Raw genomic sequence first — 18,412 nt, forward strand, 5'->3', positions numbered from 1 at the left:
TTTCCCAATTTTGAACCAATCAGTTGTTCCATATCCAGTTCTAACTGTTGCTTCCTGTCCCACATAAAGATTTCTCAGGAGATAAATAAGGTGTTGAGGCACTCCCATTTCTTTAAGGACTTGCCATAGTTTGCTGTGGTCCACACAGTCAAAGGCTTTTGTGTAGTCAATGAAGTGGAAGTATATGTTTTTCTGGATCTCTCTGGCTTTCTCCATAATCCAGCGCATGTTAGCAATTTGGTCTCTAGTTCCTCTGCCCCTTCATGGCAACTTCCTTTGGAAATTAGGAAGTTACCTTGTGTAATTCTCACATTGATATGTCTCCTGTTCCCCCCTGCCAGAACCCTTCCTCTGTTCTGAAGAGGTTTTCAAGGTGTGTGTAGGATAACGAGCTGCATGCATAGAATCATGGAATCCTAGAATCATGAAGTTGGAAGGGGCCTGTGAGGCCATAGAGTCCAACTCCCTGCTTAATGCAGGAATACAAATCAAAGCTTATCTGCCAGGTGGTTGTCTAAATTTATCTTGAGTACTGGAGCACTCACCACCTCTTGAGGTAATTGATTGTTGCATGCCCTGCTCCCTGGGATGATTGAGTCAGATCCTGCGCCTTTTCGAGTATTTGAAAGTATTTCAGTCTTTCCTCATAAGGCTTGGTTTCCAGCTGCAAGAAAAATCAGATCTGGCCTTGTGAAGCTTAGAGGCCATTTGAAGATCTATTCCATGGAAGTGATTATGTTACTTCTCTGCCAGAATCTGCATGCTCTCATCCAACTGCATTTTCCCTAATGGTCTAAAGAGTTTTACAGCCCAGCTTTCATTTAGAATCTGTGGCAGTTTTCCAGAAAGTTTTATAAAGTTTTTTTGCAGATTGACGGTGTTTCCAGATGTAGCACTTCTGCTGGATACAGTACTCAGGTAGAAGCTGCACTCAATAGTGTTGACTAACAGGAAAAATCTTTGTTACCTTTACACCAATGCACATACATAGATATCTATAGGGTACCTTAGAAAACAACAGGCAACGACTTTTTTTTAACAAAATGTGATGTCACTTTAGAGAGAACACACTGTACTAGCAGGAATCCTAATCCTGTTCTGATTAATTTCCTGATTTAGTCAATTGAGGAAATCACTCTTCCCTCTCCGCTCTACAGATGGCTCAATTTATAGGAGAAAAATTAAGTAAAATGCATTATTTGTCATGATGATTTGCACATTGAGTAAAGGTCTGAAGCAGTTACAACTAAGCTGTGGTCACATTGTAAACTACAAAACATTTGAAAGGTAATTTGGGTGGATTCTGGGTAATGTAGTTCTGTGGGATTGAACTACAAATTTACAGTACCTGCTCAGCAGATTCCCAGAATTCCTCCAGACTGGTTCCTCTTCAACTTACAGGTTGTTCTGAAAAATGTGGTGTGGTGGCTGAGGCCTGTGTGCCACCAGGATGTTCTATGAAGCATGTCTGTTGATTAAAAAAATTAAATGTGAAATTAATATATAATAAAAACATGTTATTTTGATTGTACGGTGCAGTTGTGCTTGTACAATCAGAGGCATGTTTAATATATGAAGAAGTGAAGGTTGACCATCAGTGTAATGCTTAACTTGTCAAAATTATGTTGTTTTTTTCAATAGGGAAAAAATATCTTTCCCGCCCACCCCCACCCCCTGTTGCACACAAATAGAATATTCTTCTTATTGCCTGGACGAAGTAAGGCTTTATCCGGCTTTTAAAGGTTCCTGGCCCTTGAAGAGTCTGCTGACTCATTTTTCTGTTCCTCAGAACCCACAATTTATAATCATAATCATCTTAGAATGGCAGATCTGGAAGGGGCCCCATGGATCACCGAGTCCAGCCCCTGTCAAGGAGGCCCAGTAGGGAATCGAACTCCCAACCTTTGGCTCCACAGCCAGAGACCTAAACCCCTGAGCTATATACCCGTTCTTACTATGCTTTGCTACTGTTCTGTGCCTGACATTGCCAGTGCAGTAATTAACAGCCATCACCGAGTGTGGTGTAGCAGTGGAAAGAACAATGGTCTAGGACTCAGGAGGCATGGGCTCAGCCATGAAAATTCACTGGTTTTGTGGGGAACGCTGGTCAAACCACTTCTTCAACATATCACATACCTTGAAAACCTAATTAGGGTTGCTACACATTAGATGTGATTTGACAGCACACAAACAAGACTCCCAGATCAGAAGTCGCCTTTAATTTTTACAGACACAAACTCTTAGCTTTGCCAGCTCTTCCATTATCTGTCAAGAAACACCTCTGTGTACGCCTACTTGTTTGAATGGCTTCCACTCCGCACCGTCCTCTGACATTTTGCCCCATTTGGGCTCTTTGTCCTTCTTTGTGTAGGGTGCTGGCATGGATTAGTATTCATCTGATTTACCAAGCAAAACTTTAAAGACCATTCACAGTTTAACCTCTTATATTTGCTTCACATTGTCTTTGTATCATCAGTTAGCTTTGCTTCCCACTTCCCTTCGGATACCTGTGTGAAAGACTAGGTCAAGGATGTAGATTCTGAACGAAGTTTCATCTGCGGGGAAGGGAAGCAAAATTATCCTCCAGGGAGGCACTGGCCTTATTTTGCCTGCCTGTCAATCACTACATCCTGGACCAACTGCCAGAATGGCTTGCCAGCTCTATGCCTATTTGCATACAAGACCAAAAAAAGGAAACCAAGACACATGCTCAATCTTGGCAAAATTGTCTGACATTTATTGAGATTGTAATGACTCTGAATCTTGTTTTTAACAGACTTTTAACCTGTGTTTTTTTTCCCTCAAGTCATGCAGATGGATCTGTAAAATTTTGGGATGCTTCTGCCAGTAAGTTCCTAAATATGATTCATATTCCAACAGATTTGCTAATTGCATGTCACAGATTTTGATGAGAAGCAATTAATGAAACCCTTACAAACAAAATTAATTTACAGATTTCTGACATACTAACAGTCACTTATAGATGCTCTCCATAGCAAAAACTGCATATTTGGGCAGCACATTAGAAATAACATTGGACCGAATGTTCTGTAAATCACTTTAGAAAAATCTACAGAAAATGTTGAAACAATGGAGATTGGGGTTGAGTGTGTGACAAAATACACCAAACCTTTGTCCTACTTTCTGCTCTATAAAGAGTGTTTCCTGAGGGCATTCTGTCACTGAATGGGAGCCCAAGTGATGTAGTGGATGGAATGATGGACGGGAGCAGAAGGGGCCTCAGTTGAAATCCTCTCTTGGCCATGGAAACTCAGTTGGGGTGGCATTGGTAAACCTCTCCTTGAACATCTCCCATACCGAAAAAACCCTATTAGGGTCACTATTAAGTTGAAAGTGGCAACAGAACATAATGACATTTGATTAAAAATATAATTGGATGTAAATATCTTTTTGCACAGGGACTTGGGACTTTACAAGTATTTTCAGTGTCCTTTGTTAAAGACTCAAAACTGTTTAGGCTGGAAGGTTGCTATTGGATTTTGCAATATTTCTGATACATAGCATCTGTTGTTTATTCTAAAGCAATGTCATAGATGACTTGAATATTTTTCAGTTACACTGCAGATGTTGTATAAATTGAAAACTTCAAAGGTGTTTGAGAAACACAAGGTGGAGGGAAAACCAGCAGGAGAAATTGTAGAAGAGGATCCTTTTGCTGTCCAGTTGATGTACTGGTGTCCTGAAAGCAGAATATTTTGTGTAGCAGGAGTCTCTGCATATGTTATTGTTTACAGATTCAGCAAACATGAAGTTAATACTGAAATATCAGTGAGTATGCATGTGTTTTGCTTAAATAACAATATGCCTATTTTAAGTAGCTTCTAAATGCAACTGGAATTCCAAATTAATATAAACAAAATTACCTTTCGTGGATCCTTAAAGACCAGCATGTTTTACTTGGCTTGTGGTTTCATGGATGTTGGCCTTCTTCATGAGATGTCTAAGATGAAGTGAGTTTATGCTTGTTAGCCTTCTTGTTGACATGGTTGTTCTTTGTGCTGCAACAGACTTAACAGGGCAACACTTTTCTCAATCAGCATAGAAAGGGTAAAAATGTGGGTTTAATCAAGTATAAAGTCAATTAAGAAGAGTAATATAGCAGAACTCAGTTCTTCTTCTCCTCCTCCATGTATGTCAGAAACAATTTAGTGGTGCTTCTAGAGAGGAAGGATCATCCAACAGGGTGCTGTTGTTGTTCAGAGGGTGCCCAAATGTGGTCACACTGCTCACATTTTTCGGGGAGGCACCTTCCATGTCCCTCAATGCTCAAGGTGTAGTTACTGATCAAAATACTCCTGGGTTTGCATCAGGTTTACCATGGTTTAAATTGATTTAAAATATCTACAATATTTACGCAACATACACTAAGTACTGTATGCATAATTTTTTTTTTGGTCAGAAGTCTGTGTTTTTTGTGTGGAAAGTGAGTTTTTTTAAACACCCAATAGGAGCTTGTTTAATTTTAGCTCAGTTATAAATGTGATTTATTTTGAATCGTTTTTCCACGTGTGCTGGCCTGAGTTGAAATATATTGTGTCTGTGGAATTTGTCAAGTATTGAATGCCAAGATCACAAATTCTGGGCTGCAGTGTGACCTTGAAGTCCAATTTTTTTTCCTAATCTGTAAAACTGATCTAGTGCTATGCCAACTTGAAAAAAAAAATAAGGAAGTAAAACAAATATTAAAAATCACACCACAACAGAAGATCATGCCTTCTGTCCCTGCGGTCTGTGTCCTCTCAGCGCAGGAAGTGAGTTGATGGTGGCTGTGGTGGTGGAGACACACCCAGCACCAAGGCAGGTAGGCATAGGACAAAAACCTTAGAAGCAGTTTCAGAAATAGGCGCCAGCAATCAGAGTATCTCCCTCTAGCTATGGCACTGTGGGGTTTTATTTTAGGGTTTGGTGCAGACATTTCACTCCAGAAATGCATAGCCTTAGGAGGGCAAAACACGGGGAGCTAGACCCTGCAGTGTCAATTTTAAAATGATTTTAAAAGCCCATGTAGCCCTATTAACCGATATACCACACAACTTACATCCAAATTAAAAACTGTCCCCAGAGAACACACACACACCAACCCAAAAACCACATGATCTTAACCTGACGTCAAAAAACCCAATTTAGATTCCAATTTCTTTCAAGAGTGTAACCGCGTTCTAAGCCTGGTTGTTTGAAACAAGTATTGACTAAATAACTGATTATTGTACTTCTTAAAACTCCAGGACTTGTGATACAAAAGTAATATTCATATTCCAATCATCAAACAGAGTGTCTATGAAAGAAAAGCATTTTGTTGGATTATTCTCTTTATTCACAATAATCTTGTCTTCTTTATGGTCATAGAATCATGGAGTTGGAAGGGGCCTTCAAGGCCATGAAGTCCAACCCTCTGCTCAATGCAGGAATCCAAATCAAAGGAGATCTGACAGATGGTTGTCTAATTTTCTCTTGAATGCCTCCAGTGTTGAGGAGCTCATCACCTCCCAAGATCATTGGTTCCATTGTGCTGCTCTAACAGGACGTTTTTCCTAATATTAATCCAAAATTTGCCTTCCTGTATCTTAAGCCCATTATTATGTATCCTGCACTCTGGGATGATCAAGAACAGATCCTGCCCCTCCTCTATATGGCAGTTTTTAAAGTATTTGAAAAGTCCTGTCATATCTCTCCTCAGTCTTCTTTCCTCAAGGCTAAACATGCCCAGTTCTTTCCTCATAGGGATTGGTTTCCAGCGCCCTGATCATGCTTGCTGCCCCCCTCTGAACTTGTTCCAGTTTGTCGGCATCCTTCTTAAAGTGCCATTTCCAGAACTGACATAATACTCTAAATGAGTCCTAAACTGTACTAAGTAGAGGGAAACTAGTGCTTCACGCAATTTGGAGTCTATACTTCTGTTAAAAGGTAAAGGTTCCCCTTGACATTTTTAGTCCAGTCATGTCCGACTCTAGGGGGCGGTGCTCATCCTATTTTTCAAGCCGTAGAGCCAGCGCTTGTCCGAAGACAGTTTCCATTGTCACATGGCCAGCGTGACTAGGGAACGCCGTTTTACCTTCCCACCTAGGTGGTACCTACTTATCTACTCGCATTTACATGCTTTCGAACTGCTAGGCTGGCGAGGAGCTGGAACAAAGTGACGGGAGCTCACTCCGTTGCATGGAGTCGATCTTACAACTGCTGGTCTTCTGACCCTGCATCACAGGCTTCTGCAGTTTAGCCCACAGTGCCACCATGTATCCCTTCTGTTAATGAATCCTAAAATAGCATTTGCCTTTTTTGCAGCTACATTGCACTTTGGGCTCATATTCAGCTTGTGATCCTTCTGACATGTAGTATAACTGAGCCGAATATTCCCCATCTTGTAACTAGGCATTTGGTTCCCCCCCCCCCCCAGGTATAGAACTTTGTACTTATCTCTGTTAAATTTCTTTCTGTTTTCAGCCTATTGCTCAAGCCTATCAAAATCTTTGTTTCTGTCTTCTAGAATGTGAGCTTTTCCAGCAAATTTTGTGTCATCCACATATTTGATAAGCATTCCCTACAATTTCTTATGCAATATTTGATAAGCATTCCCTACATCTTCTTATCCGAATCTTTAATAAAAATGTTGAAGAGCACTGGGGCCAGGAATGAGCCTTATGGTGCCCCATTTGTTACCTTCTCTCACTTTGAGAAGGAGCCATCAATTATCTCTCTCTGAGTATGATTATGTAACCAACTGTTTATCCACCTGGCAGTTATTCTATCCAGCCCACACCTAATTAACTTGCTAATCAGAATATCATGAGGCACTTTTTCAAAAGCTTTGCTAAAGTCAAGATATGTTATGTCTACAGCATTCCCACCATCTATCAGAAAGGTTACATGATTTAAAAATTAGATAAGATTAATATGGCAGGATTTGTTTTTGACAAATCCACATTGGCTTCTAGTTATTACTGCATTGTTTTCAAGGTGCTTGCAGACTAGATGCTTTATAAACTTTTCCAGAATTTTTCCTGGAATGGATGCCAGTCTAACTGGTCTTAGTTCCCCAGTTCCTCCTTTTTGTTGTTTTTGAAAACAGGGACAATGCTAGCCCTTCTCCCATCATCTGGTACTTTACCCATCCTTGGTGATTTCAAGAAAATAGCAAACAGTGGTTCTGAAAGTTCTTCAGCCTGTTTCTTCAATACTCTTGGATGCAGTTCATCCAGCTCTAGAGATATGAACTCATTCAAAGTTTTAAGGTGTTCCTTGACTATTTTTTTGTATCCATCTCAAGCTGCAATACTGTCCCCTGCATTTGTACTTCACATATGCCTGGAGGGTCATAGGCTATCTTTTGGGAAAGACTCAGCTAAATTAGGAGCTGAGCACCTCTGCCTTTTCTTTGTAGTCTGTTATCATTTTTCCAACCCCTTTGAGTAGTTGAGATACTGTTTCTTCCCTCTGACTTTTTGCTATGCACATACATTTAAAAAATTGGTTTCCTTTTTTTGCAAACCTCAGCTCATTTTCAGCTTTTGCCTTCCTAACGGCATCCTTGCAATTCTTTGCCACTCGTTTGCTCTCTTTCTTTGTGGCCTGGCCTTCCTGCCAACTTTTTGTGTGTCTTTTTTTTTTCCAGATCCTCTCAGAACTTTTTGTGAATCCCAATTGGTCTTCTTAAAATATCTTCCACCTCTTTTCTTGTTGGAATCGTTTGTAGTTGTGCCTTTACCATTTCTTTTTTAAGAAACTCGCACCCACCTTGGACTTCTTTGTCTTATTTGAATCTCCTGCCATGGGGACTTATCGTTATCCTGAGTTTATTAAAATGGGCTTTTCCAAAATCCAGTGTACACATATAGCTATATTTTGCTTTTGTTTCCTCTGAAATAAAGAACCCAAGTAGAAGATGATCACTTTCCCCCAGAGTTTCCCTTATTGCCATTTCTTCCACCAAGAAGAAAATGGAAAACACCATCTGCTCCCGAAGAATACTCTATTGGTTAGAATCAAGTCAAGGAATGTTACTCCTGTACTGTACTTTCCTTTTCCACTTTTTGTAGGGGAAAATTATCAGCCACAGAAGCCAGAAATTTATTGGAAGGGCTGTAACTTGGCAGAATTTGCCTCCCAACAGATATCAGGAAAGTTGAAATCTCCCATTACAACTGCATCGTGTCTCTTTGAAAATTTCGCAGTTTGTTTTTCAAAAGTTTCATCTGTGTGGTTGGTTGTAGACTTCAGCTACCACGTTGCTTTTGATTTTTGCCCAGGTTATATTAACCTGGGACAACCAAGCTCATCCTCCTGTATTTCTGTGCAGGAACATCTGGTCTTTCACACACAGGTTCTAGACATTCCCAGCGTTCCTTTCGGAAACTTTTCTAACCAGGCAAGATTTTCAATAGGACCTGTTCCTTCTCTCTGATTACATACTCAAGAACTATGGTTCCTGTTTTTTCAGTTAGTTTTCTAATCACTACATCAGTCATTTCTAGGGAATTATGTTCTAAACTATTGAATAAGTTTTCCAGAAACACTTGAGCTTACCTGAAAGCTATAGCTTAGCACACCAGCCAGAACACTGCTTTCTCCCATGAGATTAAATAGCAGTATTGTTTGTCCATAGGTACCATTTTACCCCCCACATTACAATGCAAATGTGCAGGAGCCAAGGGAGTGTAGGACCTTTCCCTGCTTATTTCTTCAGACCCCAGACTACAGCTGTGGCCATGTGGTCTGTGATATCGGAAAGCCAACAAAATTTAGTGCTATTAATTTAGCTACTATTTTGATTTCATAAAATAACTTTGGTTTTAATTTCCTTCAAGTCTTTAGAGGTGCAACTTCAGAGTGAGATAGATGACACCATTAGTCCCGAGGCAGATATGATTCCTCCATTTCCAAATGCCTCCTCACACCTTTCATCTTTAAAAGATCTCTCAGGCAGTACAAACACCGTGGCATCTGAAGGAACAGTGAAGGACAGTATCCCGTTTCTCAGGTAAGGAATTGTAGACTGATTTTGTTCTTATTTTATTTTATTCTCCCTGCCCTCTCTTGTCTTTTCAGGAACTGAAGCTTAGAATAAGGTTAGATAGTCTCAAGGCAGGAGGAGACCTGTCTTCTTTTGCTGTCAGTCACCGTGCACATTGATGGCTCTGTAGGAAAATACTCCAATAAATTTTGTTAAATATTTCTTTTAAGACATAAGACATAAGACATAAGACATAAGACATAAGACATAAGAAATTTATTTGTCATTGCACTCACAAGTGGGTGCAACGAAATGAGGTGCTCTTCCCCAAGGTAAAACTGGACAACACTACAAAAAAAAAGTTAAAATATACACAACTTTCACCATCCAAATATAGATACCCCGTTTTCTCTCAGCAATTAAAATTCCACCAAAAACCTATGGCCCCGCATTTAAACTCAATACTGCACTTGGGTAAAAACTGTTCTTGAATCTGCTTGTCCTTGCTTTCAATACCCTGAATCTCCTTCCTGATGGTAATAATTTAAAGAGCTGATGTCCCGGATGAGAGGAGTCTTTCAGTATGTTAGATATCTTCCTCTTACATCTGTTCTTATACAATTCTTCCAAAGAGGGGAGTGAACAGCCAATGATGTTTTGGGCCGTCTTAATCACCCTTTGAATTGCCTTTTTCTCTGCCACTGTGCAGCTCGTGAACCATACACAGAGACAGTAGGATAATATGCTCTCAATCGAACTCCGATAGAAGGTGATTAACAAACTCTCAGTCAATTGTTGCTTTCTAAGAATCCTTAGAAAATACAACCGTTGTTGTGCCTTCCTGATTAACGCAGCGGTGTTTGCACTCCAAGTCAGGTCATTTGTTATGATAGTCCCAAGAAACTTACATTCAACCACCTGTTCCACACAAACTCCATCTATATACAGCGGCTGAATGTCTGCTCTTTTTTTCCTATAGTCCACTATGAATTCCTTGGTTTTTTGGATGTTAAATAAAAGATTGTTTTTTTTTGCACCAGCGGGATAGCTGTAATTCCTCGTCCCGATACGCAGACTCATCATCCCCAGAGATAAGTCCTACTAGTGTAGTATCGTCTGCAAATTTGATAATCCTATTACTGGGATGGTTATTGGTGCAATCCGATGAATAAATGGAGAACACATTAATGAAATTGCCAACCAGTTTCTAAAGTTCCATTCTTGGATGCTTCTCAGCTTCATGGGTTCTTGGATGATATGGGTTATCTTGATCCATTTCAATCTGGTTTCAGGCCTGGTTACAGGATGGAGACTGCTTTGGCCACCTTGGTGGATGACCTACACCAGGAACTGGACGGGGGAGTAGGTCCCTGTTGGTTCTGCTGGACCTCACAGCAGTTAATACCAACAATTGTAGTATCTTTCTGCCCCATCTCTCTGGAACAGCACTTGGAAACACTGTTTTACAAGGGGTCTGGTCCTTCGTAGAAAACTCAGAAAGTGGTGCTGGGGAAAATCCTTTTTGACACCCTGGCCACTGGCATACAGGGTCCCTCAGGACTCTCTTTGATCTCCTGTGTTAATTAAAGCCTACATGAAACCACTGGGAAAGGTTTCCAGAGTTTTGGGGTTCGATGTCAGCAGTATGTGGATGACACTCAACTCTATCTCTCCATGTCACCTAAGTCCAAGGAAGCTGTTTCAGTTCTACACCAGTGTCAGGTATCATTAATGGACTGGATGATGCTGAATAAACTGAAACTTAATCCAGACAAGACAGAGGTGCTGCTTGTCAGTTGAAAGGCAGATGCAGCCTATGCTGGATGGGGTTACACTCCCTCTAAAAACACATGTGTGCAGTTCGGGGGTGCTCTTGGATTAATCTCTGAGCCTGGATTCTTAGGTTTCAGCACTGGCCAGATGTGCCTTTTCATAATTAAAACTAGTGCAACAAGCTGCACCTGTTTGTGGAGTGGTCTGTCTGGCTATGGTGACACATGCCTTAGTTACATCCCAGCTGGATTACTGTAACGTGTTCACTGTGGGGCGGCCGCTGGAAAGTGTCTGGAAACTTCAGCAGGTCCAAAATGTGGCAGCCAGATTGGTGACTGGGGCTGGTCACAGGGATCACATAATCCCCCTGTCACATCAGCCACTGGCTGCTGATCTGTTTCCTGGCACAATTCAAAGTGCTGGTTTTAACCTATGAAGCCGTGAATGGCTTGGGTCCAAGCTATCTCAAAGACCGTGCCTTCCTTTGCAAGTCCGCCCAATTGTTAAGATCATCAGGAGAGGCCCTTCTTTTGCTTCCACCACCCTCACAAGTGTTTGGCCTTCTCTGTGGCTGCTCCCAGACTTTGGAACTCCCTCCCACAGGAGGATAAGCTGGCCCCATCATTGCTGTCCTTCTGCAAGCAGGTGAAGACCTTTCTCTTCAGGCAAGCTTTCCCTTAATGACTGGCTACCTAAATGGGGTTTGAGATTGATGGTAGTGCTTTGTATGTGTTTTTGATGTTGTTTTTGTTCACTGTCTTTTAGTGGTGGTATCTGTTTGATCCTTTTTTAGTATCTGTATACTTACTGTTTTTAGCTTTTAATATTGTCTTTTAATAATTTAGTTATGTAAGCTACCTTGGGTCCTTCTTAAGAGGAAAGGCAGAATGAATGAATGAATGAATGAATGAATGAATGAATGAATGAATGAATGAATGAATAAATAAATAAATAAATAAATAAATAAATAAATAAATAAATAAATAATGAAAATTAATTATTAAGTTATACTATTAACCATGGGAAGTTATGCAGATGTTACATGAACAATTCTGATCAGTATGTTTCACCGTGTATATTGATGATAAAGTGACTTTAAAAACCCTTACACGCTTACATAAGTTCAGAATATCTAATAACCATAGAATATTCTTAAGCGGATCATGCATACTTGCTAGTAATTTAATTTTTCTCAGTTCAAATTCAGGCTTGTTTAAGAGTTTTTTTGTCATGCATTTGGAGCAAATTTTCTACTGCCTCTGGTATCTGTAGGGATATCACAGAGATGTTTGGAGGGAGAACAGTTTTGTGTGTGTGTGAGAGAGAGAGAGGGAGAGAGGGGGGTATTTTAATGTCTCTGTTTTGCTTTTAGGCCTTGCTTTGACTGTCAAATCAGACATGACATAAAGGACTTGTTTTGTTGTACCGATGGCCTTATTTAAATGGGAAAAGCTGTTTCTGGGAAAGATAGGGAGCAGAGGATCAGTAGAGGGGAGAGGACCTTAATTCGCCCCATTTATCTTCTGGTTACCACCAGGGGTTTAACTTCTTGGAAAGGTTATATAACCTGCATTTCTTATGTAACAACTAGCTGAAGTCTCCAAGTGGTTTTCTCATCCATTAAGTCATTTATAACTGTGAATCCTGATTGTTCTGATGCCTTTTCTCTTTTTATTCTAGCGTTAAGACTCGTGCTGTAAGGATGCCTCCTGGTTACCAAGCACAGCTTGTTATTCAGTTGGTGTGGGCAGATGGTGAGCCTCCTCAGCAAATAACCAGCCTAGCAGCAAACTCAGCATATGGACTGTAAGTTAACCCTATAGAGGTTGCATTTTGCTGAAAGAGATTCCATTTGTGTCATTGTTCCCAGAGATACTGGTTTAAATAGTAATGTGAAAATCTGGCAGGATGAAACCTTATGGATTCTTATCCCGCCTCATCCTTAGTTATAGCAGCCTTTTTTTAAAAGACTATAAATGTATTTAGTCAGTCAATATTGTTTGTGGCCAATTGTCGTTCCACTGTCAGCCACAGAACATGTTACAGGTAAACAAAAACCAAATTAATGTCAAAGGATGCTAATATCACAGAAGTGAGTACACCCCCTCACATTTCATAAATATTTTAGTATATCTTTTGATGTGACAACACTGAAGAAATGACCCTTGGCTACAATGTAAAGCAGTCAGTATACAGCTTGTATAACAGTGTAAATGTGCTGTCCTCTCAACGCAACACACAGTCATTAGTGTGTAAACCACCGGCAACAAAAGTGAGTACACCCCTAAGTGACAATGTCCAAATTGGCCCAAGTAGCCCTTTTCCCTTCCTGGTGTCATGAGACCCATTAGTGTCACAGGTCTCAGGTGTGAAGAGGGAGCAGGTGTTATTGCTCTCACTCTCTCAGACTGATCACTGGGAGTTCCAGATGGCACCTCATAGTAATGAACTATCTGAGGATCTGAAAAAAATGAATTGTTGCTCTTCATAAAGATGGCCTAGACTATAAGAAGATTGCCAAAACCCTGAAACTGAGCTGCAGCATGGTGGCCAAGACCTATGGTTGAGTGCCCGTGCTCAGCGTTATATCCAGAAAGAAGTTGAGTGCCTGTGCTCAGTGTTATATCCAGAGAATGCCTTTGGGAAACAGACGTATGAGTGCTGCCAGCATTGCTGCAGAGGTTGAAGGGGTGGGGGGGGTAAGCCTGTCAGTGCTCAGACCATACACCGCACACACCAGGGCTGTTGTTCCAGAAGGAAGCCTCTTCTAAAGATGATGCACAAGAAAGCCTGCATACGGTTTGCTGCAGACAAGCAGACTAAGGACATGGATTTCTGGAACCACGTCCTGTGGTCCGATGAGACCAAGATAAACTTATTTGGTTCAGATGGTGTCAAGTGTGTGTGGCGGCAACCAGGTGAGAAGCACAAAGACAAGTGTGTCGTGCCTACAGTCAAGCATGGTGGTGGGAGTGTCGTGGTCTGGGGCTGCATGAGTGCTGCCGGCACTGGGGAGCTACAGTTCATTGAGGGAACCATGAATGCCAACATGTACTGTGACATACTGAAGCAGAGCATGATCCCCTCCCTTTGGAGACTGGGCCGCAGGGCGGTATTCCAACATGATCACAACCCCAGACGCACCTCCAAAACGACCACTGCCTTGCTAAAGAAGCTGAGGGTAAAGATGATGGACTGACCAAGCATGTCTCCAGACCTAAACCCTATTGAGCATCTGTGGCCCATCCTGAAACAGAAGATGGAGGTGCTCAAGGTCTCTAACATCCACCAGCTCTGAGATGTTGTCATGGAGGAGTGGAACAGGACTCCAGTGGCAACTTATGAAGCTCTGGTGAACTCTACGCCCAAGAGGGTTAAGGCTATGCTGGAAAATAATGGTGGCCACACAAAATATTGACATTTTGTGCCCAATTTGGACATTGTCACTTAGGGGTGTACTCACTTTTGTTGTCAGTGGTTTAGACATTGATGGCTGTGTGTTGCGTTCTTTTGAAGGGAGAGCACGTTTATACTGTTATACAAACTGTATACTGACTGCTTTACATTGTAGCCAAGTGTCATTTCTTCAGTGTTGTCACATGAAAAGATATACTAAAATATTTATGAAATGTGAGGGAGTGTACTCACTTCTGTGATATACTGTATATATGATTCCAGGATTACAAGTCACAGGTCACATGTTATAAGTAGCAAACTCATTTATGTCTGTATGTGTAAAGGCGCAGCGGGGTCATGCTGCTGCCCTGGCTCTCGATGGTACTGGTCGCTGGGAAAAAGATGATGAAGGAATCAAGGAACATGATATTTCTGTGGGTGAAAATAAGGGGTGGGGAGTGCAACTTCAGAAATCTCAGAATAGATATGAAATGAGTATATTTATAAAGTATTAATTGATTGTATTGTTGATTCTGATAGCTTAGCTACATGTTACTCTTATCACAAAAAAGGAGCCACATGTAAGCCACGTTCTAGCCCCCTTCATATGTGATTCTTATGGAAGTGTAGTGGGTGTTCAGAAGCATACTTTGGCTGCACTTCAAGCCCTATCCCTGCCCACATGTCATTGGGTGTGAACATCTGAGATGGCAACATCTTTTAATAAATTGTGTTGTTTTCACAAGCCATATAACAAGGGCTAAACGGACAATATTAAATAAGTTCATTCAGTGCATGTTTTTCCAATTTTCTGGACCATAACAAAACCATCATCCAATAATCATGTGTCTAAAGATCAAAAAGATTTTTAAAAAACCAAAACCAAGCATGAAATGTTTTAGCATTATATTCCATCTTTAGTTAGAAAGATGAGTTGAATCATGAGATTTACAGATAAGGCACCTAATTTAATACAGAGCCGCCCCGAGTAGACGTTGTCTAGAGGGGCAGGGTAAAAACCAAATAAATAAATAAATAAATAAATAAATAAATAAATAAATAAATAAATAAATAAATAAATAAATAAATAAATAAATAAATAAATAAATAAATAAATAAATAAATAAATAAATAAATAAATAAATACAGAGCATCTGTCCTTTTAGATTCCATTAAACAGTGCTTGTTTACAAGAGTGGCCCTTGAGAGTGTATTTATTGCTCATGTGAAATGACCTTGGCCTTGAACCACATCTGAGTATCTACTATAGTCTGTTCCGCTCCTTACATCTTGTCAGGAGAAGTTGTCAGTTTCCACAATGTACAGCTAACTATATTCAGCCCAGTCAGTTTTATGTATCACCTTCTTCAGCTCACATTCCTTGCTCCCTCTGATACAAATTGGGCAGTCCTTTGTTCATTTGCTTTACAGTTGAGATTCAGCTATCATCTTAATAGTGGTGCAACTGCACAAACAACATTAGCCTTAATTTGTGGCCAGCCGAGGTCTTTTGAGCCTCCTATGCGATCCTGACTGCTGTAGAAAAAAATATTCAGCAAAGGTAGCTCTTTAACATAACATATAATGCGGGAACAAGTATCTCTTTGATCTGGCCCTACTAAGACGTTTTGGGAATGTGTACTATAACTCTAGAACCCTTGATGTGCTACGACTCTTGAACCCTTGCTTAGATACCATGTATCCCAACTAGCTTCTTGTGCTCCATGCTACCTCTCTAAAGCTCAGGGTAAAGAAGGGAAGCCCTATCAAACTGAAATACAGCTGTGACATTCTCCCATGTTGTGTGATAGGCATACATGACAAAAATGTGCTGTTTTGCACTGTCTGTATTTGTATACAAGTACCAAAAGATCAGTTGGCATATGTTCAGATTCAACGAGAATATATGGGTGAGTTTGTCCTGTTGTGCTTGTGAGTGGCCTGGCATGCATAAGAGTGTCCATGCTTGTCAAAGACATACCAAGTGGACAGATGACAGATATAGTAACCTGTGAAATGAATGAAGTAGGGAGACATAGGGTAAGAAGCACAAGACACGTTATAAATGACACGAAGATATGTTGAAATACTGTATATGAAAAAGAGTTATAGGGCAGGAGTGAGCACTGAGGTCCCAGCATGGGCCACATTTTTGTTCTTTGAAAGAAATAATACCAAAGTACTAAAGTACAATGTCCCTTGAGACTTATGTCCTTTTCCAGAGTTGCATTTGGAAACTGCAATGGTTTGGCTGTTGTGGATTTTATACAGAAGACTACCCTGCTGAGCATGGGAAGCTTTGAACTTTACGGATCAAGTGACTTATATCAACGGCAGCCTCGCTCTCCTCGCAGAAGCAAACAGTTTGCTGCAGGTAGGAGATCAATGGAGAGCAGGGATGAACGTTGACAGCCTTCCTCTTATTGCTTGCGGCTTTGGTACAAGGTTGAATGCATGTCATTATGAGAGCAAAGAGAAAGTTCACAGCTATATACGAGACATCTGACTGACGACTTACTATCAGCGACTGACACTTTTGTAGTGGCAAAAAAAAAAAAGAATGAACAGTTTGGTTTTCTGTGAGCTTAAAAGCATGCTTCGTCAATATATGAAATAATATTTTTGAACCAAGAAAAGCTATGCTACATGAGACCAAATACCCACCTATTGTTAGCTGAGTATTGTCTTCCCTTCTCTTCAAGAAGAACACGAGGACAGTGGCACCTCCTGCCTTGCATCCCACAGCAACTGGTGTCCAGAGGTGTATTGCCTCTGATCCTGGAGGTGATACATAATTATCACAATGATTAATAGTGAGGACTGCACTCCCAGGGCCCAGGGAAGTGTCCAATTCCTCCTTGTACAATTGGAGTTAGACGTCACGAGTGTTCTACAGGATCCTGGCTTGAAATTTTTATTTTATTTCCCAGTTCACTTGTTTCATATGAAAAATAACGAGGCCTTTAGTCCACCTTCTTGGTTTATGTGTATCAGTCATTTGAGCTGTGCATTTGCGCAAAGCCTCATTCGAGCAATTTAAAGCTAAGCCACAGGAGGGGAACCTCTGTTTTTGGGCTCAGTCTGGGTCTACCAGGGGCCCCATCGGAGCCACCAACAATCTGGGTTTCCCTGTCCCACTTCCAAATCTCTCTCCCCTACTGGTTGGGAAAGGAAATCCCCACTGTTGCTGTCCATTGATTTGATATAGTACAGTATTTGGAATTTCCTATCTTGTCCTCATTCAGTAGGAGGTCTTGGAAATGCTGGCTGAGATTGCTTCATTGCTTTGTCCTTCCCGCAAGAGTGCTAAATGAGACACTCTCAGCCAGCACTTCTAGAAACTCCTGGAAGGAGCACTCGAGAGTGCTGCACTCTCTTTCCTGCATGCAGCATGACCAGCTCCCAGATACTGGCGTTCCCACTTGCTTCTGCCCTGGCCCTGAGTAATCACCCACAAGTCAGAACCTCCCTAACCTCAGGCTCTTTAACACCTGAGCTTGAAGGGAGCCTGAAAGGGATGAAGCCAACCTTGTGGCCACATGCTGACTCTAAAGCCAAGGCAAACAAAGGCTGGAAGAGGAAGGATGCACCATATGAATGCAGCAGATCGCTGTGCTGTCCATTCCAGTGTTGGAAGCATACCCATGCTTGAGTACCAGTGCCTGTAGTTGACCTTGGGGTTGGACTTGTCAACACTCTCCCTGGTGCCGTTGTTTATATTAATTGCCCTACCCCATCTTCAGCATTGCTCCTGTCTTCCCTAATATTGGTTCTGGGCAGAATGCAGCAATAACTAGGGCTACTCTTATCTGATAAAGTTCAAGCCATCGGTTCTACATGAGGGGGGAATGCACAAGCCCACCTGGAAGCAAGACTTCTTTTGCCTTCAGCTTGTTTTCAATCTCTGTCCTGCATTTGCTTACCCAGATTGCTCAGTTCCCAGTATGGCTTTGCAGGCATGTACAGTGGTGCCTCGCTTGACGACGATGATCCGTTCCAGCAAAATCACCGTAGAATAAAATCGTCGTAAAATGAAAGTAAAAAGCCCATTAGAATGCATTAAAACCCAGTTAATGCGTTCTAATGGGCGAAATACATCATCTTTCAGTGAAGATCCTCCATAGGGCGGCCATTTTCTAGTGCCTGTAAAGCAGGGAAACACAGTGGGGAGCCATTTTGAAAGCCCAACGATCAGCTGTTTTGATAGTCGTAAAGCGAAAAATCGGTTCCTGAAGCAGGGAACTGACCATCGTAAAGTGTTTTTTTCCTATCTAA

General features: G+C 41.2%; 1 protein-coding gene across 2 annotated transcripts in view; it reads left to right on the forward strand.

Moving 5' to 3' along the window:
- STXBP5L (syntaxin binding protein 5L) overlaps window positions 1–18,412 on the forward strand; it is a 102,934-nt gene that overhangs the window by 58,473 nt on the left and 26,049 nt on the right. For both annotated transcript variants that reach the window (XM_020789486.3, XM_020789487.3), the window contains exons 14-18: window positions 2,807–2,847; window positions 3,575–3,789; window positions 8,823–8,995; window positions 12,422–12,547; window positions 16,360–16,511. In XM_020789486.3, the coding sequence (XP_020645145.3) occupies window positions 2,807–2,847; window positions 3,575–3,789; window positions 8,823–8,995; window positions 12,422–12,547; window positions 16,360–16,511 (707 nt within the window). The remainder of the gene's footprint in view (window positions 1–2,806; window positions 2,848–3,574; window positions 3,790–8,822; window positions 8,996–12,421; window positions 12,548–16,359; window positions 16,512–18,412) is intronic.

Source organism: Pogona vitticeps, chromosome 2, assembly GCF_051106095.1.
Source record: "Pogona vitticeps strain Pit_001003342236 chromosome 2, PviZW2.1, whole genome shotgun sequence".
Classification (NCBI taxonomy): domain Eukaryota; kingdom Metazoa; phylum Chordata; class Lepidosauria; order Squamata; family Agamidae; genus Pogona; species Pogona vitticeps.